Source organism: Juglans regia, chromosome 6 (genome assembly GCF_001411555.2).
Source record: "Juglans regia cultivar Chandler chromosome 6, Walnut 2.0, whole genome shotgun sequence".
Lineage (NCBI taxonomy): Eukaryota > Viridiplantae > Streptophyta > Magnoliopsida > Fagales > Juglandaceae > Juglans > Juglans regia.
Genome location: NC_049906.1, coordinates 867074 through 891720, shown reverse-complemented (window position 1 = coordinate 891720; position 24647 = coordinate 867074). Strand labels below are relative to the sequence as shown.

The following is a 24647-nucleotide window of genomic DNA, read 5'->3' as shown; positions in this document are numbered from 1 at the left end:
AAGTACTCGAGAACAACACAGCTTTGATCCAAGTTCAAGAATATGATTATTATACAACAAGTATATGCAAGATTTAAATATCTAACTCTAAATCTAGCCTAAGGATTTTAGTTAAATCCTTTGGTCAATTAATGAATCTTATAAACTCATTGAATAACTTTATCTCCGGATCATGTGTTACTACAACTCAAAGAAAAGTACTCGAGAACAACACAGCTTTGATCCAAGTTCAAGAATATGATTATAACGTTAAATGTTAATATATAACAGCCTTAAACATTAAGATCTTCCCCATAAACTCAATGCTACAGCCTATAGGACCTTCTCCACATGCCAGTAACAAAAACTTGCTATTGTACAGAACCTAGCTTTTCTATATATACGAGAATCCAATCCAAAAAATATTTTCTAAAATTAGAGGTGAGAGTGTTTTTGACATGCTAAGCATTAACTTCCCAAAGCTATAACGAAGTCATTATTAAACCAAATACATATGTCACAGCATCATGCCAAACCTGCAACCAAGAACATAGATCAATAAAATACATAATTTCAAAAACTAAACAAATTAAAATAAGAAGTGTTCTTTTTTTGTTTTTTTGATAAGTAAAATAAGATGTATTCAAACAACCTCATTTGTTTTTCTCTTATATAAACCAATGTGGCCATGTTTATCCAGCTCTGGAGCGAAAAACTCTTCATAGTGATCACTTTTAACCTAGAAGGAAGAAGTAATATAGTAATTCATACTAAGGTATGATCCACAATCAGTTTACAAGTGGAAGCCTACAAGCCAAAGATCCTTTAATTTTTTCTCAAGCTATAGTTTGCAACAGTAAGGAAACCAATTGAAAGGAAGAATATTCCTCATACAAGCTCTACAAACCAAAGAAATTACAGCATGACAAATTAAAGAAATGCTAAGCATATTCCTTAAAATCAAAATAAAAAAACCTAAAATTATCAACGAGACACCATATACAACACTACAATACATGCTGGTAAAAACCCTAATCCTCTGTTTTCATAAAATCCTAATAGAAAAAATCTCCCAAACATGCTAAAATCAATAGTCATTGTATAAAATCAGACTGATAATGCAGTACTCACGAAAAAACAAACTTTAAAGGATAAGTACTAGAAAGAGAGATGAATAGAGAGAGAGAAAGAGAGACGAACGGAGAGAGAGAAAGAGAGAGAGAGAGACATGAACGCGCAAAGACAAAACACCAAGTATCAGGATGGAAGAGAAGAAATAGGAGGGCAAATTTTGAAATCAGTACAACATCATGTGCGATATCTATATAAATGTATTGCATGATCAACTGACACAATGCGGTACATCATGTATGTAACCGCTATACATATATATAGTCAGTACAAGAAAAATAGTCATTTTCGACACTCAGAATTGCCGCAAATACACCTACTTCTCTCTACAATTGTTTTCTATCGGAGATTTCTAAATCGCCGTGAGTTCGACGATATCCTCAAGCCAATTTAAAACTGTTTCGACAACTTTAAAAACATCATGATGTTAAGCTCCCTATGGAAGTAGTAGTACTTGGTGTTAAGTCTTCCCCCTTCTTCCATAGCTAGGGAGAGAGAGGCACTAAATAAATCGGCAAACCTGTATCATTTTGATGGGTTGGTCAGCACTCGAAGAAGAGCTAGCGTCCCTACCATAAGAAAATGTGGAACCCTTGAGCTTACATGCGCGTGCGCGCGCGCACACACACGGTCCATTAATTTTTCCATTCATACATACATAAAAGGTAATTACCTTTTAAACGGGGCCCTCCACCTATACATGTTTGTAGATTATGACTCTTTGTTTTTCCTAGTGATCAGGATTCCCATTTCTCTTTTAGGGATCGAAGAACCAGCTGCATGCAGCCTAAAGCAATGGCACATTGGCAGGCAGTAGTACTAAATTAGACTATATGTTAAAACAATGAGTCATGCAGTCGAAATCTTGTTAATTATTGGTAAATTAATTACAAAAACGTAGTACGTACTAGTGCTAAAGACTATATATATAATTAAAACGTGACAAGTACTATTTAGCTAAAAATTAAATTGGTGATTTTATTATCGCATAGGGCAATATATATATATAATAATAATATATACATACATATATATATATATCTATAGGTGCAAAAGGTAGAAAAAAGCGCCTAACAAAAGTGTATATATATATATATATATATGACATAGACGTACAGTCTTCCGGCCACGTAGTACCTTTTCTCAAACAACAGCTAGCACTAGTGCACGTCAATTCCATATATACAATCCAAAAACCCCACTAATTGGTAGTAGTTTGACATCTGATCAAAGTAGTGAAGGACACCATCATTTTATTTAAGAAAACGATCGATGCCCGAAAAGGACGTCACGAACGACCGGTTGGACTCATGAAGTACTTGTTGACACTTACAGATCATAATGCTCAGTAGTTTTTAACCAAAAAGAAAATTAGAGTACTTAAGTTTCGTATTTAGCAGCGACTTACGTACGTGATCATGTAGTACTAAATAAGCTGATCTCGCCGGCGGCCTGCTAATTAATTATGCATAGAAAGCTTGAACATGATTTTTTAAATTGGGTTGGAAGAAGTACTGTTAATGCATGAGATCGAGCATTCATGTGGATAAAACAAATTAAAATGTTAATAATCTCGATCGACGTACGTTGCAGGCAGATCAGGATCCCTGGCTGGCCTTTTTTATATAATTTGTTCAGTTGAAAAATGGTCCTGCAGCATGCAGTACTACTCTAGCTAGCCTCAAGGAAATGCATGGTTGGGACTCCAGTTTGCCAAATTAATAGGGAAAGCTAGGAAAAAAGACTAGCAAAGTTGTACTGCTAGCTTTTGATCTAATGCCTGAATTACCTAATTGTTTTAATTTATGTGAGCCGCATGCCTTTCTTTCTTCTTTTAGCCGCATGCCTTTCAAATATTTATAATGTAATGATGCTAGTCAAACAAGTTAAAACACAATCATGAAACATAATTACGTGATTGCAGGGCATGCGCCTTGATTTGATATTAATTATAATTAATATATACGTATATAACCTAATTCAATTACTATACGAACGTACGTGTTTTTACTTTGGACATTGCCTGCGTTTAAATGTGGAGTTTAAATAAAATGAGTTGAGTTATTTATAAATAATAATAAGTTAAGATAATAGAATAAATTTTGTGAGAATTATTTAAGATAAATTTAGATGTATTTAAATATTAAAATAAATTTAAATATATTTATAAAAATTTAAAAAAATTATAAATCTTACGTATGAAGATATATTAATATTATATTCAACTTAAAATTAAATTTAACTCATCTCGATATAATCCAACAAGTCAGATGCTGCTAGCATGGCAAAGTCCACCAAATTACCAAATTGGTTTTGAGGCGTTCGATGCACAAAAGGCATTGTAAATGGATAAGCACTAATTCTTTCCCAAAATGCATGCATGTCATACAACAGCTTAGACTCAAATCCTATATTTTGGTTTGTCCCCTAACCTTAGAAAACCGAGAGAGAGGTTAAAAGGTTAGGTTCATGCATGCACAGTTGTTATTCAGTACTTGACTCAAGCTGTTATAGGGCGCATCATGTGTAGAACTATTCACAAACCAATCTTCATTCTCATATTTTTCATTGATTAAAGGAAACTATTTACATTGTTATTTGTGTCTCAGAAGTACTTAATTCGACGCACATGAACGAGAAAATGTTGATGAAAAGAAGAGATCATTATAAGTATAATGATATGAAGGAAAGAAATAGGAAAAAACAAAAAGTGGCGCCTAACCTAATCTCTGTATATAAGCAAAGTACGTATTTAATGCACGAACGAATTCACCCTAAATTTGGAACATGTTATGGCTCATGATCAATATAACAACATGAAAAAAGTTAAAAATATTGGGGCAATGAATGAATATAGATTAGTAATGGATCCAACAGATCTACTATAAGAAAAATGAATATATGTGACGGATTATTTACAATAAAACTGATTATTTACGATGAAAATAAGTTCATTTTATCAAGAAATAGTTATTTTTATAAAAAATAATTGACACAAATAAATAATTTTCTTGTAATACAAAACGAAGAAGTACGTACCTACGCACCATATATGCATGCATAAATCATAAAAATCTTGTTTGATTGGCAGATCAATTAGTTGGAGAGATGTAGACATTAATGTATAAAGACAAAAGAAAATATATGTACATATATACACACTAATGTCGTAATCAGACACGCATGCACTATAATTTAGGCCCGTCAAAGGAAATCCGATCCTTCCGTGCGATACGGTTCATCAGAAAGCAATGTGAACCGATAGCACGAGTGTGATAGATAACATAATTAAAGCAAAGTTAATATAATAAAGTACTGAAACGAAAGAAAATAAAAGAAATTGACCGAATCTCGTGGCACGTAAAGTAAAATATATAGATTAATTAATACTATTTAATTTTCACCATAAATTTTATTATCACGTACGGCCAAGTGATATATGTGGCAGATTTTAAATAGTTGTTTTCTATATATCAACCACTTAAATAGCTGTCGTTTAAAATATATTACATTACAAACTATGATTAGGAGATGACAAAAACTAGAACGTTACTCTAAAATAAAATGTTATATATGTTAACAAATGAGAATAGGGATACAAGATTATCTCTTTATTACCCAAATTTAAAAGATTATAAGTTGAATTTTTAATCTAATTCCAAGATTTATTTTATATATTTGTCTGTTTTATTTAAGATTCTTGAATTTAGACAATAGCTCAAAAACAAAGTTTTTATAAGAATAGTGTTACTTATACCGACAAATGCACGGAGAAGGGTAAAAAATAAAAAAATAAAAAAAGTTTTACTATTCATCATTTCTAGTTATATACCACACATCATACTTTTTATTTTTTATTTTATTTTATTTTACTTAAACTAATTGAATTATTTTATTCATTATCAATATATCATACATTCGGTGAGAGAAAAAATGTGATGTGTAATAAATGGTGATGATGAATAGAATTTTTAAAAAAATATATTGTACCCGAGCATCTTCCTTTTTAATAATCAAGGATATCCTTGCTCAAAAAAACTCTTCTCAACATATATATATATATATATTAAAAAAATAATAATGCTAGGTGTTACCCTCCCCTTCTATACTATATAAAATGGAATACATTATATTATTCTTAAATTTTATTATATTTTTTCAAAAAAATTAATCGATAATGACATCTCATTGTAATAAAATAAAAATAAAATAAGAGTGAAATTGGTGAGATTTTGGTTTCCACGGTATAGCGCGCGTTATTTTGACACCGTTCGGGCAGAGGACAGCACCGTTTCGGGCAGCTCCCCCACCACCTCCTCTCTCCCCCTCTGTGTGCACGCCTCACTTCCAAAAGAAAAAAAGAAAAAGGGAAAATGAAAAAGAAAAAGAAAGATAACAATCCCACACCATCACTCAACACTCTCCGGGAGAGAGAGCAAAAAGGGGAAGTTCTATAAAAAAGTAGAGCAGAAAATGTCTTAAAATCTTTCAAATTTTTTTTATAACCTTTTTAGTGTGTTAATGTTAATGGGTTGTTGGTCTTTTGGGCACTCTGTTGGGCATTTGGGACGAGATCGAGCTATTGATTACGAGTCTTTGTGCGTGTAACTTTGGTTTTTATTTTTCTTTTGTTTGGGAAAAGGTTACAATGTTGGACGTTTTTATGTAAGATTTGGGTGCAAGGGATTTTGTAGGGGTTATTTGTGATGGTGAGTTTGGTGGGTGTGGGATATTATTTGGATCTGAGAGCAATTTAGTGACAGAGATGGAAGCGAAAGCTATTGGGGTTTCTGTTTTGCTGTGGTTGATCCTATTGGCTCGTCCATTATGCTTAATTTCAGCTAACATGGAAGGTCTGTTTTGGATATACTTCTCTTTTGTTCGTTTGGTGTTTTTCTTATGCTTTGATATTTACTTTTACGATATTTGTCGGATTTTGGAACTGGGTTTTGCTAAATTTGGAAAATGAAAGACTTTTTTCATGCAAGTTGAGGTGGGGACGTTTGACTAAGTTTAGTTTCGCACAGTGCGATAATGGATATTGATGATACTTCCTGCGAAGTTAGATTTTCCTCTTCTTTCATTAATTGCTTGTGCAACCGAGTTTTTACTTAAACTTGGAGTACATGGGTGCTGATTTTCGGGTATGGTTCATAGTAGCCCCATATATTTGTGTACGTTGAATAATGAGAGTGGATGATACAGTGAGATAAATGGCACTGTTAGACAATTTGAGTAGCTTTACCCTTCTTAAGAAGGCCATAAAACCAACTATTTGATTCAAATGGAATTCTCTGTCATTTTTATCTATTAATGATCAACAGGGATCCACTAATTTAACTGAGGCTCACTCTTTTTCCCATTCAGTTTCAGTTATCTTTTTTTGATAGGTAATCAAGAATTCTTATTCATAAGAAGAGAAGGCATAATTCAGTTGTAGTTATCTAGAAGTTGAGAAACTTATCTCTGCTGTAATCTGTAGGTGTTAATGTATTTACTTTGGTCAGCATTCATCTAAATTATGACTTGTTTAAGAGATGTGGTTTCTTTGTGGCAATTGGCGATGAGTTTACTTTTTCCACATCTTTTTAAAAAAATTCATCTATAGTCAGCATCTAATTGTGTTTGCTTGCATATTGGCAGGTGACGCTTTACACAGCCTAAGGACCAGCTTAGAGGACCCTAACAATGTCCTGCAGAGTTGGGATCCTACCCTTGTTAACCCTTGCACATGGTTTCATGTCACCTGCAACAATGATAATAGTGTCATCAGAGTGTACTTCGTTTGCCCTTTCGTGTCTTTTAAGTGCATGCATATGTTGTTACACTTGTTTTGTATCACGTTTGGAACAGGCACTTTTTCTGACACTTATTTTAATGTGTTATCACAGTGATCTTGGAAATGCAGCATTATCTGGTCAACTTGTTCCGCAGCTTGGCCAGCTCAGGAATCTACAGTATTTGTATGTCATGCTTGGTTGCTTCAAAATTATAAAGATGTTCTTGTTTTTGTTTTTTCAAGTGGTTCTTTAATACTGAATTGCATTACTTTTGTTGTTCTTGCAAGTTTTACAGCATGGGAATTTTCTTTCTTCCTAGTATTGTTCATACTGGGGGAATATGGTAAAGGAATGGCGTGCATATACACAAAACTATAGAAGCTATCATGCTAAGGAATTTTAAGAGATATGAAGATAGGACAGCATATGAACGACCTAGTGTTTTGAGAAAAATTAAAAAAAGTGGAAAATACTTAAAGATGCAGTGACAATTTCTTTTGACCAGCTTAATCTTTGGAGCTTTCCTTGGTCCCAACATTCAACGTGAATGTATGTATATATGTTCTCTTAACCTCTAGGGGTTGGCTCAAGTGGTAAAGACCTTGGCCTTAGTGGTATGCTCCCTCCAAGGTCCAAGGTTCGAATCCCATTGGGTGCAAACAATCTCTAGGGGCTATCAGACTGTGGGATTTTTTACTTGAATTACCCGAGGTGCACTTGCGGGAAACTCCTTACCGAGGGCCATGTGCACCCCCAAGATTAGTCAGGACGTTATTTCCGGACACCCGGTACCAATAAAAAAAAAAAATATGTGTTCTCTAAGAAAATATATCTTTCTTTTTTCAAAAGGAGCTGAAATATACAGGGGGTACATCAAACTATTTTTTTTAAAATATAAGTAAAAATTTATTAATGTCAATAGGCCTAGCCAAGTACACTAGATGTATACAAGAGAAAACACCTAGTTGGTATGCAAAAGAAAAAAAGGATAAACCCATCTAGGAAAATGAACCTAACAAAGCCCTAGCCCTAGCCCAAGCCCAAGCCCAAAGACGCGCCTGCCCCAAACCACCACCAGTGCACCAAGCCTATCCCACCAAACTAGATTTTGCACTCAAGCCTATCCCACCACCAATTCCCGAACACACTCCAGCTACTTTTAAACGATTTCATTAGAAATGTTAAAAAAAAATCGTTATAGTAATCATCCAATCTTACTTATATAAAAAAAAAAAAGTAATCATCCAATCCTACAGTGATCTCGAAATTAAATACTATTACTTGTTGAGCAATTCAAGATTTTGAAAAGTCCTCCTCAGTCCAGATTGTCCACACTGCACATAAGGGAACAACATTCCAAATTACTGTAATTGTTATGATTGTAGTTATGAAGCAGCATGGATAATAAATACATAAAAAATCATAGGCTTTTCAGCTCGGTCACTCCTATGAAGGGTATTGATTATAAGGTGGTGCAGAGTTCCTTGTAATTATCTCAAGCAATCGGTTTATTACTTATAAAAAAAATTTATCACAAGCAATTGGTGGTGTAGACTTTCCTACCACTGATTGGGCAAACTGTAAGGTAGTTTTTAGTCAATTATCTTGCCACCAAAAGTTAATAATCAACTCTCTCTCTGACTTTTTTGTAAAAACGCACACACTCACATCAGGAGAGAAGTTTAAATGTATAATTTAGTTTAACTATGACATAGGTGATTCCATTCTTCTGATGATACCTGAATTTTTTGTGGAATGGATTCTATTCAACTTCAATTTTTGATGTGTAGTTTTACTTAAATATGTGTGTGTGTGTGTGTGTGTGTTTTGTGTTTCCATGATTTTTCTTGTTTCTTTTTCAGGTTCCTAGAATGTCATTAGATGTTTTCTTTTGTATACTCCCTGTGTGCTCGGGCAATGCCTAGTCATTCATATTAATAATGTTATGTTTCCCCATAAAATATATATATATATATATGTATGTAATTCTCTTCTTTGAAGCAGTTTGGGGTTTTAAGGTAAATGCAGGTAAATTTGAGTTTGTTTTCTTAGGCAATTGAAAGATTAGGAATTAGTTAATATTCTTTGCTGTAGGAGTCTTATCTTTCTGCAAAATGCTTCAGGCTACCTGTAGTTTCTTCCCTTAAGCATAGGGCCATTTGGGATGGATTGATAAAGGATGGGAAAAAAAGGTTCACAAACTTGGAGAAACTTATCAGAAGGGGCTCGCACTAATCTAGAACACTGTATACAACCTTTCAACTTAGTATTTCTCTTCTTTTTTATTTATTTCCTTCGCCGATTAGTATCACCAAGAGACTAGAAAAAATCAAGTGGGTGGATTCTTAGGGGGGGCCTGCACAAGCGTTGGGGCACGTGGTTTAATCAAAGATTTAATTAGAATATACAGTGTCTTGTTTTACACTGGCACAGATTTCCAAAGAAAATTGTTAGGTTTGCATTCCTTTTATCACTTTAAGTACTTGTGAAATTTTTTTTTTTTATAAGTAAAATGTGAAAAATTTATTTAGAGCTGTATCCCATCTAACCGGCCAGATGGGCATCCTCATAGTGCAAATTATAGCTAAGTGACACTTTGGGTAACTTTAAGTTCTGAGTTGAACTAAGTTCATAAAGATTTACCCAGTTGCTAAGCTTATGATTTGTTATTTTTGACATCAAGTACTATTTAAAACCTTATTATTTTGTGCAAGTCATTTATCCTCTTTCTATGACAGGGAGCTTTACAGTAATAATATAAGCGGACAGGTTCCCAGTGACCTGGGGAATCTTACTAGCTTGGTGAGCTTGGATCTTTACTTGAACAGTTTTACTGGTCCCATCCCAGACACATTGGGCAGGCTGTCAAAACTGAGGTTCCTGTGAGTATACTCATACTTGATTTTCTTCAAATATTGTGGGCATACTTGTAAAATAGTCTCATATTGTGTCATTTTTGTATTTTTCATATCATGTTGTCTAGAGTTGGGCCTGTAGATAAGTAGAGAATTCTCTTTGAAAGAAAGGCCCAAGTCAATTTACTGGGGAATCCTGAGGCCTAACAAGGAGTCTAAGGGGTCCAAGAACTGCAATGAGCACATTGAGAAACAAAGATTTAGAAAGTTACATACTAGAACAAATAAACCTTCTATTCTTCATGTTTAAGATCAAAACTAGGGTTTTGATGCAATATGTCTTGATGAAATATTCTTGGGTAGTAAAGTGCGAACATATTTTATTGGCTGAATTCCTGAATTACCGGAATTCTTGGGTTATGCCTAGTTCTTGATTTTATAGAACTTTTTTTTTTTATATAAACAATTCCTGAATTGCCAGAATCTGTGGACTCTTGGCAACCAAATGGGAGAACACAAGTTTGACTTCCATATGTATTCCACGTTGCACTAATATATCAAAACAAATGGGTTATTTAGGTTTCTGGATACGTCCTTTTGATGTGTAATGATTCCTGATCATTTTGATTCTGATTTGAGTGGTATCCGTTGATTTATTCAGATCTTAACATTGTGTTTTCTTGTAATGTTTGTGTGAGGATAGTCGGCTTAACAACAACAGCCTAGTGGGTCCAATCCCTATGTCACTGACGAATATCTCGTCACTACAAGTGCTGTGAGTGTCAAGATAATCTCAATATTCAGTTTCTCTCTTCATCAATAGTGTGCGTGTGTGGGGGCATTATCTGATTACAAGAATTCGATGTTACCACATTGCATTTCCTGAATGCAGGGATCTCTCTAATAACCAACTCTCTGGACCAGTTCCAGACAATGGATCCTTTTCATTATTCACTCCCATCAGGTTTCCTTGCTAATTATGTTAACTGTAATTATCTCCACTGACATTGATTTTGAAGATTATGCTGATAGGTTGTTTTCCTATTTTCAGTTTTGCTAACAACCAAGGTCTATGTGGCCCAGTTACTGGACACCCTTGCCCAGGCTCTCCTCCATTTTCTCCCCCTCCTCCTTTCGTACCACCGCCTCCAATTTCTGCCCCAGGTGATCTTATTGCTGCTCATTATGATTTTGGAGCTACAATGATGCTCATTGCTATATGTTTCTGAGTATTCCCACATTTGGAGGCCGTGATTGCGATTTTTTTTTTTAATATTTTTCTGTTTAAGTAAACAATTGTATTAATAAAATAGGCATAGCCCAAGTACACAAGATGGTATACAAGAGGAAACACCTATCTAGGATGAAGAAAAGGAAACAAGAAAATCATGTAGGTCTAAACCATTAAAATCTATAGCTATGGCTCATAGGAATAACATTCTATTCTTTTTTGGTCAGTTAAGTTTCTTCTCTCTCCTAAAACACTTTTCTCTCCGTACACATGCGAAATACTACGTCTTTGGTTTTTCTTCGTTGGTGTTTTGTTAATGGCGTAAGAATATTTCAGTGATTACTGTAAGGTCCAAGATTATGAGGGGCCAATTTATAGAAGTGGTGATTGAATCCAAATGTTTTATTTTGTCAAAACTTGGAGATGGTGGTATGCGAGTAATAGAGAGAAGATGGAAAACAGAGCATTCGGTGGTGCTGGGTTTCTCTTCAATCTAGTGGCTTGTGAAGGTACTCGAGGAGTGTTTAAGCAAGGGGAAAAATGAGGTTTATTCGGAAACAAGGAATGGATATTGCAATATTATAGCACAACGTTGTGTTAATAGGAGAGGGAGATTTATTGAAGTATCAGAGTATAACCAGGGGGGGAGGAGGAATGCTATTGCATTCCTGAGGGTGAGAATGGATGGGGATGGAGGAAGATGAGGGAGACGCTGAGAGAGAAAGGGAAGGATGGCTTGAAAGTGGGTGGTTTGAATGGAGGAGGGTTTCGGAGTCTCGGGTCTGGGGCATTGAGACATCAAGAACGGTCGTATAAGGAGGCTTTGTCCATGAATGCTAACCTGCGTGATGGTGGTGTGAACTTGTGCAATGGCGGTGCGAACATGCGAGATGGTGGTAAGAGAGTTGCAGATAGAGGACAAGGGCCATGGCATCAGGAAGGAATGTTGAATCAATGTGGTGTGTCGAGCCATTCTGTGTGTCAGGAGTCGTGGGAAGTCAGAAGGAGATTGATGGAAATGCAGGGGCAGCTGCGTTCTCTGCAGAGGGACGTGGTTGTAATAGTGGAGTTTGCTGGTTCATTTAAGTGCAATGGAGGACACGGGGGTTCATAAAGGGAAATCCAAAGTTATGGATCATGGGCCGGGAAACACACAGAATAAGGCCCAGGAGAAATTAAAAACATATAAGGGTTGGGCTGTGTGGAGAAAGAAGAGTGGGCCGTCGCGGCCCAAGTTCAATTTACTACGGGCTGATGGGGCAGGGCCTTCTAGGCCTATTGGGTCTTCTGGGCCGTCTCAACCCAGGTCACAATCTAGACTCGGGTCAGCCCAACCCGATACGTCGGATGCGAGCCAAAACAAATTTCCACCCGAGTTGCACAGCCTCGGGTTTGTGCCAGATAGCCAACCAACGGCGTTGGGTCAGCCGACGGTAGCACAGACGGCACCGACGGTGGCAGAGGATGCCGCCGATGAGGTGTCGCCGGCGTTCAGTGCGCATCAGGCGTTGGTGGGTTTCGAGGCTCGCTCTTCTCTGCCAAACGAGGGACAGAAACTGCCGATGAAGGGAGGTGGGTTGTTTTCGACTCCAGTGGACCTATCTGTGAATCACTTGGAGGAGTTTGAGGTGGCTGAGGAGGAGAATGATTTGGATGACTTGATGCACTCCGTGGAGGATGAACTTTTCATCCATGAGGCTTGCGGGTTGGAGGAGCTTTCGGTGGGGGGAGGTTTTCAGAATAATAAATTGGGGAATCCAACCCCATTGAATTACTATTTTCCTGATCAAGTCTCAAATTGGGTTATACACAAAGCAAAGGAAATCCAAAATGTGGAAGGGATTGTTTGTGATGGGTATGAGGAGCAGTTCATAGCTTTGTTAACTGCTATGGAAGCTGGACATAGCCAAAATAAGAAGGGGGAATCGAAGAAAAGCCGAGAATTGAAAAGATTGATGTGGTCGATGAATTCGGAAAGTAGTTCTAGTAGGAATAGGGCAAAAGGGAAGGGGCTAACGGTTTCCCAATGAAGCCTAAGATTGTTTCTTAGAATGTCCGGGGTCTCAACGTGGTAGAGAAACTTCTTCGGATTAGGCATTTAATTCGTGAGTGGAAAGCGGACATTGTGTGCTTACAGGAGACGAAACTGAAAATGATTAGTAGGAAGATTGTGCGGAGTTTATGGAGCAATGTGTATGTAGACTGGGTATACTTGGCCTCTTCAGGGGCATCGGGAGGAATTGTGGTGATGTGGGATAAGAGAGTGGTGGAGAAAGTGGAGGAATATGTAGGGAGATATTTGATAGCATGCTCTTTTAAATGTGTTTCAGATGGTTTTTCGTGGGCATTTGCAGGAGTGTATGCGCCTAATCAAGATATAGACAGAAGAATGTTGTGGGATGAGCTTGTAGGGGTGTATAGTTGGTGGGAGCTCCCTTGGTGCATTGGAGGGGATTTCAATGTGGTTCGTTTCCAAAGTGAATGTTCTGAAAGTAGAAGATTGAGACCAGCAAGTTTGGAATTCTCGGAGTGTATTTTCGACTTGAATTTGATTGACCTTCCACTTGTTGAGGGTGTAGCAACATGGTCCAATAATCAGATTTGGTCCCGTTTGGATTGATTCTTAATTTCACCTGAGTTGGAAGGTCATTTTCCTGATATCTGGCAAACACGTTTGGTACGCCTAGCTTCAGATCACTGGCCAATTTTGCTAGATTGTGGAGGTATTCGCAGCGGTAAAAGGTATTTTAAGTTTGAGAATATGTGGTTGAAGTCTGAAGGTTTTGTGGTAAGGGTTAAACAATGGTAGAATTCGTACCATTTCGATGGTACACCCAGCTACATTTTTGCTAATAAATTGAAAGCGTTAAAAAGAGACTTAAAGATGTGGAACCAACAAACTTTTGGCAATTTAGAAGATAATAAAAATACTAAGTGGGAGGAAATACAGGAGTTAGAAAGACTACAAGAAGGGAGACCACTTACTGAGGAGGAACAAGCACATAAAATTATGCTAGCTGCAGATCTTGAGAGAATAATTCTACAAGAAGAGATGTCGTAGCGCCAGAAATCAAGAGCTCTCTGGCTAAAGGAAGGGGATTGGAGCACAAAGTTTTTCCATAAAATTGCAAATTCTCATAGAAGAAATAATACCATCGAGATGCTGAAAATTGAAGGGGTTGAGTGTAGAGAAGAAGAGGTAATAAAAGATTAAGTGGTAAGTTTCTTTGGAGAGCTTCTCACTGAACATGTGGAGTGGAGGCCTACCTTGAATGGATTGGTTTTTGATACTATTGAATCGGAGGAAGTCACAAGGATGGAAAGGGCTTTTGAAGAGGAAGAGGTCTATGATGTAGTGAAGAAAATGGCAAAAGATAAGGCCCCCGGCCCTGATGGTTTCTCCATAGGTTTTTATCAAGATTGTTGGGAGGTGATAAAGGTGGATCTTATGAAGGTGTTTCAGGAGTTTTTCTTGGTAGGTAAATTTGAGAAAAGTCTTAATACCACTTTCCTTGCTTTAATCCCTAAAAAGGTAGGGGCTTTTGAGATTTTCGATTTCCGGCCTATTAGTCTAGTGAATGGTACATACAAGATCATTGCTAAAGTGCAAGCAAACCGTTTGAGTGGGGTCTTGGGACAGATCGTTACTAAGCCTCAAAATGCCTTTGTGAAGGGTAGACAGATACTTGATGCGGTTTTAATTGCTAATGAGTGCCTGGACAGTAGATTGAAGGCTGGCAGCTCAGGACTTATGTGTAAGATAGATATGGAGAAGGCATATGATCATGTTAATTGGGATTTTCTTCTATATCTACTGGGTAGGTGTGGATTTGGAGAAAGCTGGAGGTCGTGGATCAGATGGTGTATCTCCACGGCAAGATTCTCTGTGTTAATCAACGGCAGTCCATAAGGCTTCTTCCCGAGCTCTCGTGGTTTGAGACAAGGGGATCCATTATCTCCATTACTTTTTGTTATTGTTATGGAGGCACTAAGCAGGATGATTTCAGCCTTAGTGACTAATGGTTATATTAGTGGTTTTCAGATTGGATCGCCGAATAGGGGTAGCACTACCATTTCACATTTATTGTTTGCAGATGATACGCTTATTTTGTGCGAGGCCAATTCAAATCAGTTGAGGACTGTGAAGTACAAAATTTGAGTTGGTGCCTATTGGAGAAGTACAAAATTTGAGGGTGTTGGCTAGTACACTGGGTTGTAAGATAGCGTCTCTCCCTATAAGCTATTTGGGATTACCATTGGGTATAGCCTCAAGGGCGCTTTCTATTTGGGATATTGTGATCGAGAAAGTAGAGAGAAGATTGGTAGGTTGGAAGAGAATGTATTTGTCAAAAGGGGGCCGGATTACGCTTATTAAAATTACGCTTTCTAATCTACCCACTTACTTCTTATCCTTATTCCTTATACCGGCAAGTGTGGCGGGTCGCCTTGAGAAGCTACAGAGAGACTTTCTGTGGGGGGGTTTAGGTGAGGAGTTTAAATTCCATTTAGTCAAGTGGGAAATTGTGTGTCGTCCTATCTCCAATGGTGGGTTGGGTATTAGAAATTTGAGGATGTTCAATCGGGCACTACTTGGCAAATGGTTGTGGCGTTATATTAAGGAACCGGCTGCCTTATGGAAGACTGTGATTGAAAACAAATACGGTGGTTTAGAGGGGGTTGGTGTACTAGAGAAGTTCGAGGGGCCGCTGGAAGGGGGCTATGGAAACACATTAGAAGAGGATGGGTGGTTTTCCATCATCATACAAGATTGCAATTGGGTTCAGGTTCAAATATCAGATTTTGGAAAGATGTTTGGTGTACCAATAGTACTCTAGAAGACTTGTTTCCTACACTTTTCGTGATTGCAAATGCTAAAGATGCCATGGTGGCAGAGGTAATGGAAGTCATAGGTAGAAACATTCACTGGAATATCAACTTCTATCGGGCAGCATAAGACTGGGAGATGGTGAGTTTTGTAGATTTTTTTAGTCTTTTGTACTCTTGTCACCCAAATATCCAGCATGCAGATGATTTGTGGTGGAGTCCAACAAGGAAAGAGGTCTTCACTGTTAGCTCATTTTACAAGGTACTCACACAAGTTCCTGACATACAATTTCCCTGGAGAAAGCTTTGGCAGAATAAGGCTCCTCCAAAAGCTTCTTTCTTTGTGTGGACAACGTCTTTGGGGAAGATTCTTACTACGGATAATCTAAGAAAAAGAAGCATAATTATAGCAGACTGGTGTTGTATGTGTAAAAGAGGGGGTGAATCGGTGAATCATTTACTTTTACATTGCGAGGTAGCCAGGACTATTTGGGATGCGGTGTTTTACAGAATGGATTTAGCGTGGGTTATGCCAAAAACTGTGTTGGATGCTTTGGCTTGTTGGACCTCAATTAGAGGAGTGCGTTAGATCAAAGCGGTTTGGAAAATGATTCCTATCTGTATTATGTGGTGCTTGTGGCAGGAGCGCAATGAGAGGATTTTTGAAGACAAAGAGATCAATTGCGGAGCTAAAAATGTTCTTCTTTAGGACCCTTTATACTTGGGCTATTGCCGTGTACTGTAATGGCATGGAATTTCATGAGTTTTTAGTTTCTAATATTCCCACCTAATTAGGATGGGAGCATTAGAACTTCTTTTCTTGTAATTGACAGTTGTGGATGAATATATACTTATTTTACTTATAAAAAAAAGGAATAACATTCTAACAAAAAAAGATCTAAGATCCTCAAAAGATCTCTCATTGTCTTCGAAAGTCCTGTCATTTCGCTCCTACCATAAGCACCATAGAATACAAATAGGAACCATTTTCCACACTGCTTTGATTTGTGGAACACCTCCTAGATTTGTCCAACAAGCCAAGAGCACCTCCACTCTGGCGGGCATAACCTACGCTAACTCTAATTTGTTAAACACCGCAACCCATAACGCTCTAGCAACATCACAATGCAGTAGATGATCCATAAATTCACCACTCTTCTTGCACATGCAACACTAGTCTATTATGATCACTCCACGAAATTATCTATCGTCAAGATCTTTCCCAGTGAAGTTTTCCATACAAAAAAAGTCGCTTTGGGGGGCGCCTTATTTTTCTAGATCCTCTTCCATGGAAACTGAGTATTATGCACTTGCGTGAGAGACTTATAGAACGATCGAACCCAAAATGTGCCTTTGCCTGCCCGTACCCACCACAACTTGTCATTTCCTTGGATGCTTGGTCTCACAAAATACAAAAGTCAGAAGAACTCCTCTAAACTACCAACTTCCTAGTCTTGAGCCGCCCTGCTAAAGATGATGTTCCACTATATTTGATCCGTAGCTATCACCATAAAATCAACGACGGAAGCTTTTTTCTTACATGCAATCCTGAATACTAAGGGGAATAAATCTTTTAGTGTATTATTTCCACACCATATATCGCTCCAGAATTTTATTCTAAAACCATCTCCCAACACAAGTCTAGTATGACAAGAAAACACCTCTCATCCCCAATTAATATGCTTTCAAATCCCACTCCATGAGGCCCATTTACCTCTCTGCTACACCAACCCCCCCCCCCCCTTTCATATTTATAATCAATCACCGACTTCCATAGAGCTTCTGGTTCCGTGTTATATCATCACAACTATTTCCCAAGTAATACCCTATTGAAAATCTTTAGATTTCTAATACCCAACCCACCCAAGGGAAGTGGAAAACATACCGTAGTCCATTTGACTAGATGGAATTTAAAGTCATCCCCCATGCCACTCCAAAGTCTCTATATAGTTTCTCAATCCGGATTGCCACATGCTAGAATTGGGAATAGAGATTAAAAAAAAAAAAAAAATACGTTGGTAGATTAGAGAGAGAGTACTTTTGATTAAAGTGATCATGCCCCCTTTCGACAAATACAGTCTCTTCCAACCAGCCAATCTACATTCGATTTTCTCGATCACTGTATCCCATATTGTTACAGTCCTTGAGGCAGCCCCCAATGGTAAACCCAGGTAGGTAGGGCAAACACCTTGCATCCAAGAGTATTAGCTAGTTGTCTAATATTACGAGCATTACCAACTAACACTAATTCTAATTTTTCAAGGTCTACTTTCAAACCCGATGCTGCTTCAAAGCAAAGTAGGAGTGCCCTCAGTGCCCGCAATTGGTTTTGTTCTGCCTCACAGAATATAAGCGTATCATCTGCAAATAACAAATGAAAAATGTTAATAATACTTTTAGAGGGGTCACCAATTGAGAATCCAGCCATGAAACCACTACAAACCAACACCGAAGTCATTTTGCCCAGTGCCTCCATAATAATGACAAAGAGGAGTGGGGACAGTGGATTTCCTTGTCTCAGACCTCAAAAACTATTGAAGAAGCCAATTGGACTACCATTTACCATTTACTAGCACAGAGAATCTCGCTGTTGATATGCACCTTCTAATCCATGAGCACCATCTCTCCCCAAGCCCACACCTCCCAAGCAAGTAGAGTAGGAAATCCCAATTAACATGATCATATGTCTTCTTCATATCTAACTTACATAGAATCCCCGAGTTACCAAATTTTTGTCTACTATCTAGACACTCATTGGCAATGAGGACTAAAGGCTCCATTTGGGTACTAGAGTATTCTGAGAATACTCCACTAGTATTTATTAGTGGATTATATTTATTTGAATTAATTCCTATGTTTTATCTATGTATTTCGGGTATAGACAGATTTGTACAGCTGTATAGGATTTATAATTTGAATATTTAGATTGGGTAGATAAGTATAGGAAACATATCTTATCCAAGATTTGAATCCCTTTAGGATAGGAAGTCAGATTTAGAATTTTTGATCTATGTAATCTATTTGTTGCTATTTAATGAATGAGAAGGAACAAGAGGTATTCAGCCAAAGAAAATTGTTACTATTCATTATTTTATCATTATTTTTCACCTATTTTTCATTTCTTTTTAGTACTATTTAGTACTATTTAATATTTTATTATTACTTTTTTACTATTATTCACAGAATATCTGAGATCATCACACTATCCAAACGTAACCTAAATCTAGGATTTACCTTCCTCGGACAAATGCGTTTTGTTATAATCTTCCCCAACACCTCCCCTAATCGGTTTGCAAGTACATTAGAGATGATCTTATACACCCCACTCACAAGACTAATGGGCCGAAAATCTTTGACATCCGATGCTCCAATCTTCTTAGGAATTAGTGCTATGAATGTGGCGTTAAGGCTTTTTTCAAATTTTCCAGCCATGAACAGCTCCTGAAACACCTTCATTAAGTCCTCCTTCACCACTTCCTAACAAGTATGGAAGAATCTCATAGAAAATCTATCCAACCCAGGTGCTTTGTCTTTGGCCATTTTCCTCACCACATCATGAACCTTCATCTCCTCGAAAGGCCTCTCCAACCTCAAGACATCTTGGGCCGCCACCCCATTTGTTCTATATGCAAATGTTAAAAAAAATCAACAACATGATCTCTAATTACAGGGGCCTCGGTACATGTTGCACCCTCTATATTCAGCATCTCTATAATGTTGGTTCTCCTGTGAGAATTGGCCATTCTATGAAAGAATTTTGTACTTCGATCCCCTTCTTTCAACCACAAAACTTTAGATTTTTGGTACCATGAAATCTCTTCCAGCAAAATAACCCTCTCTAATTTAGTAACCAGTAACTAAAAACTCAGTAACCGGTAACCACCTCTGACTTTTGAGAAATTTCTTCTAAGGAAAGAACCCGGCCCTCCTGTGTCCTCTCTAGCTCCTAAAGCTCTTCCAATATGGACTTCTTTTGTTCCCCTATATTGCCAAAAGAGTGTGTTCCAAATCTTCAAGTCAATTTTTAAAGCTTTCAGTTTATCTGCAAGAATGAAACTAGGGGTTCCATCAAACTGATATGAGGACTACCGTTGCCGAACCCTGTTCACAAAACCTTCAGTCTTCAACCACATGTTTTCGAATTTAAAATACCGAAACCCTCCTTGGATACCACCACAATCAAGCAAAATAAGAAAATGATCCAAGCACAGACAAGACAACCTCTTTTGACATACTTTTGAATACTGAGCTTCCCAATCCGAGGATACTAAAAATCTGTCCAATCTAGACCAATTATGATTATTTAACTACTTGAATGCCCCTCCCATGAGAGGTATGTCCACCAGATTCAAGTCGAAAATAAATTCTGAAAATTCTGTCATTGCTGGTCGCATTCTACTATTTTCTGAGTGTTCACTTGGAAATCTTACAACATTAAAGTCACCACCTATACACCATGATAATTACCACCAGCTAATTCTTCCCATAACATACTTCTCTTGCTGTCCAAGTTTGGCCCGTAGATGATTTTTCATGTGCTTTCCATTGATATATCATTTTCAATGTCCATTTGAAATTTATTTAAGCAGTAGTCTTTAGTTGATTTTTCATATATTATATAGCAATCAAGAATTTTGCTTCTTCTTTTTTTTTTTTTTTTTTTTAAGTTTTTGAAGTTTTATTTTCTTCTGCTGAGCAAATGCATATCACAATCAGAGGCGATGTTCATTTTGGTTCTCTATTTGCAGGTCAATTGCATTGCATCTTGCATAGTCTGATCTCTTCTTGTTTTTTTTTTTCAATGCTATTGATTTTTTAGTACCTTGGTGCCATTTTTTCTTTTTAATTACTTCAGTTAAAATTGAGATGAACTCTGACTCCAAATCATTTCTTAATGCATTGACAAGTAACTCATTCTATTAACCTAGGTAATTTTCAGTGGATCACATCTATGTTTGAGGCATGCTTTTGATCATGCTTATGTTTTAGGTTGTTACCATGTACATGGGGCCATATCAGAAGTGGAGACGACATATCTAAGTGTTCTAATTTTTCCTTTTCGTCACATTTCAGGTGGTAATAGTGCCACTGGGGCGATTGCTGGAGGAGTTGCTGCAGGTGCTGCTTTACTGTTTGCTGCACCTGCAATTGCATTTGCATGGTGGCGTCGAAGGAAACCTCAAGAGTTTTTCTTTGATGTACCTGGTTAGTTATATAAATAAATGATGGGTCTGTTTAACTTGTTTGCTGGATAGATTATCACTTCTTACATCTGTTACAGCCGAGGAGGATCCAGAAGTCCATCTGGGGCAGCTTAAAAGGTTTTCACTGCGAGAATTACAAGTTGCAACGGATAGTTTTAGCAACAAAAACATTCTTGGTAGAGGTGGATTTGGGAAGGTTTACAAAGGACGCCTGGCAGATGGTTCACTGGTGGCTGTAAAAAGACTGAAAGAAGAGCGTACACCAGGTGGTGAGCTGCAGTTTCAAACAGAAGTTGAGATGATCAGCATGGCTGTGCATCGAAACCTCTTACGGTTACGAGGATTCTGTATGACACCAACTGAGCGGCTACTTGTTTACCCCTACATGGCTAATGGAAGCGTCGCATCATGTTTAAGAGGTATAGCTTGTTAATATTTTCTGAAATTTTGTACCGATCAAAAAAAATATTTTCTGAAATTTTGCAATAATTTTTTACTGCTTCTATATGGACTTTTTCCCTTGTCCCATTGATGGGGGATTCTTGTGCCTGTTATCTGCTTACAACTTTGGACCCCTGCTTGCTTTTTTTTTCTTTATGTTTTAACATGGGTTATATTTTTTTTTTTCATAAAATAGTAAAAACAGAGTATGTAATGACTTATATGTGAACCGCTTACCAATAAAAAAGTGTGAACCAATAACAACTTTCTAGAAGGAATGATGTTTTTTTTTAACTAATATATTCTCGTTATATGTGTTACTCTAGAACGCCCACCATCTCAGCCACCACTTGATTGGCCAACAAGGAAACTGATTGCACTGGGATCTGCAAGGGGTCTTTCTTATCTACATGATCATTGTGACCCAAAGATTATACATCGTGATGTGAAAGCTGCAAACATTTTGTTGGACGAGGAGTTTGAGGCTGTTGTTGGGGACTTTGGGTTGGCAAAACTTATGGACTACAAGGATACCCATGTTACAACCGCTGTACGGGGGACAATTGGGCATATAGCTCCAGAGTACCTATCTACAGGGAAGTCTTCTGAGAAGACTGATGTTTTTGGGTATGGGATCATGCTTCTAGAGCTAATCACTGGGCAGAGGGCTTTTGACCTTGCTCGGCTTGCAAATGACGACGACGTCATGTTGCTTGATTGGGTATGTGCTTCTATCACCTAACCAATGCTTATTGGTTCAATTCACTTTCCTCTGCCATTTTATTTTCATTAGCTGACACCTATGTGACAACTTTCTCTTGGACCTAGGAGAAAGTTCGTGTGGAAACCCAATAGGTAAAACTTGACTCTTGATGTTTGCATTTGTCATGTACTTTTAGAAACAAAAGGACGTTTTGTAGCAAGCTTTGGGTAGATTAATACTGTCTGGTGATATAGGTCAAGTTCATAGGTTGCAAATTCTTTTGGCTGATGGATATGAAGGTTATTATGTTTCCTTTTTTTTCCCACAAAAAGCATCTGACTGGTTAAAAAAAGGCTTCAGAGCTCTTGGCACCCCTTTGTGTTGTGAGAATTAGATCCCCAAGGGTTGAACGAATGCTTGTAATCAAGATCATCCAGTTTTGAAAGCCTTGTTTATACTTTTTTTTGATAAGTGCCTTGTTTATACTTGTTTATGTGGTATTTGTTTCTTTCCCTTTTAAGCCTGCTGCACCTTGCATAGCTCTTACTCTTTTCTAAGACAAACAGGAGAAAACAATGAAATATTTGTTATTTGTTTCATGGGCTTAAAAGTGCTCAATGGTAATCAATATTTTCGACATCTAATAGAACTGTGCAATTTTCAGGTGAAAGGACTTTTGAAAGAAAAGAAACTTGAAATGTTGGTTGATCCTGATCTTCAGAAAAATTACATAGAAGCGGAAGTAGAGCAGCTAATCCAGGTTGCACTGCTTTGTACGCAAGGTTCTCCAATGGACCGGCCGAAGATGTCAGACGTGGTGAGAATGCTCGAAGGCGATGGGTTGGCGGAGAGATGGGATGAGTGGCAAAAGGTAGAAGTTCTCCGCCAGGACGTAGAACTTGCTCCTCACCCTAGCTCTGATTGGATTGTTGACTCCACAGAAAATCTACATGCTGTTGAGTTATCAGGTCCAAGGTGACCCTGGCTCAGTAGAAGTAAAGAAAGAAATCATATAAATTTTTTTTTTTTCCCCGCTTAATGACAATTTTCTGATGATGTCTCCTGTAAGTCCACTCTGCATTGTATTCATTACATTTGTGCATACGAGTCAGCTTTGCCGAGGTGCAATGTGTATCATTTGCTGCAGTTCGACGAAGCTTTGATGATTTTGGGTTAGATGAAGCTGCGGCAGTTTGATCTTTTGTGCGCTGTCATGTTTATGCACGCGGTTTCTAATTTGATTAATGATTTGGGAGGGAAAGTAGTGTTAGAAAACCTTCCCACTGGAACTCTTCCAATGGCCCACTGAAGCATTTACGCCCGCAATTGGGGTTGAAACTTGAAAGAAATGAAATTCCAGTGGATCGTTTCAGGCTGGAATCTTTGACCAAACCAAGAATTTATAAACTCCCCAGTCTGAAGCTAAGGTAACGAAGCTCATTAACAATCGTCTCACAACAGATGATTACTATGTCCCTTGCATTGACACTCATGCCTGATTAGCCTCGTAGCAATCTGTGAATATGAATACATCCCTTCTTTGAACAAATACCTTCTGAGCAAACTAAGCTGGCAGATGATCGATGGCAGCAACTCTATTTGGAAGTTAACCCTGGTGAACAAATACCTGAAAAACTCCTCTTTCTTTGAAATCTCCCCAAAAGTTTCGGACTCTTGGGTTTGAAAAGGCCTCTTAAAACAGAGGGATTTGCTAAAGGACAGTGCGTGCTTCCAGATCAATAATGGCACCAACACTAGAGTCTCTTCCCATTCCTCAATCTGACTCTATCTACAAAGACCCCACTCTACATGTGTCTGAATTGACTTTAGAAGAACCAAGGAGTTGGAACGTCATTCTTCTTCAAGCTCTTTTCCATCAAAATACAGTGAATGAAATCCAAAAAAAAAAAAATCCTGTTGCTCAAAGTAATTTACATTCAAGGAGAGATAATTTGGTCTGGACATAACATGCTTCTGAGAAATTCTCAGTAAAATCTGCCTATACAGCAATTACCTTGAACTCCAATGATCATCAATCCCCTTTACCTCTGAACCTGTGGAAAAAAAGTCTGGAAACTTAGAGTACAGGACAAACTTAAGCTGTTTACTTGGAAAGTCCTGAACAATAATTTCCCCACAAAATCCTTTTTGAAAAATTTATTTCCTTTTGAGTGATAGTCAAGCAGCTTGTACTATTTGCAATTATGAAGAAGAAACCCCTACTCATTTGTTTCTAAAATGCCCCTTCACTAGGATTCTATGGAGACAGTCTCCTTGGCCCCTGGACAGTTCCTTTTTTGCATCTATAGGGAATATCAATTGGATAAAGTGCTTGTTAACACCTTCAAAATCCCTCAACATCCCTTCACTTGAAGAGCACCAGTTTCAACTCTTTGCCATTATTGCCATGGCCAATAGTATCTGATTTCTGAGAAACAAAATTGTGCATGACTCTATCCAACCAAACTTGGAAAAATTTGTAGATGGTGTACTTAAGAA

The 24647-nt window shown here is 37.6% G+C and overlaps 1 protein-coding gene across 1 annotated transcript; it reads left to right on the top strand.

Moving 5' to 3' along the window:
* The first annotated feature begins 5423 nt into the window (after window positions 1-5423).
* Window positions 5424-23345, top strand: LOC108991521 (somatic embryogenesis receptor kinase 2). Its single transcript, XM_018965797.2, has 11 exons — window positions 5424-5963; window positions 6754-6886; window positions 7002-7073; window positions 9629-9772; window positions 10449-10520; window positions 10638-10709; window positions 10797-10909; window positions 20874-21005; window positions 21082-21423; window positions 21772-22166; window positions 22813-23345. Exons 1-11 carry the CDS (start codon window positions 5876-5878, stop codon window positions 23125-23127), a joined length of 1878 nt encoding a protein of 625 aa, XP_018821342.1. The 5' UTR covers window positions 5424-5875; the 3' UTR covers window positions 23128-23345.
* The last annotated feature ends 1302 nt before the right edge of the window (window positions 23346-24647 follow it).

Coding starts and splice junctions, on each gene's coding strand:
- LOC108991521 (XM_018965797.2), top strand. CDS start 5,876: ATGGAAGCGAAAGCTATTGGGGTTTCTGTTTTGCTGTGGTTGATCCTA. Junction 10,521..10,637: donor ATCTCGTCACTACAAGTGCT/GTGAGTGTCAAG, acceptor TCCTGAATGCAG/GGATCTCTCTAATAACCAAC. Junction 22,167..22,812: donor ACGTCATGTTGCTTGATTGG/GTATGTGCTTCT, acceptor TGCAATTTTCAG/GTGAAAGGACTTTTGAAAGA.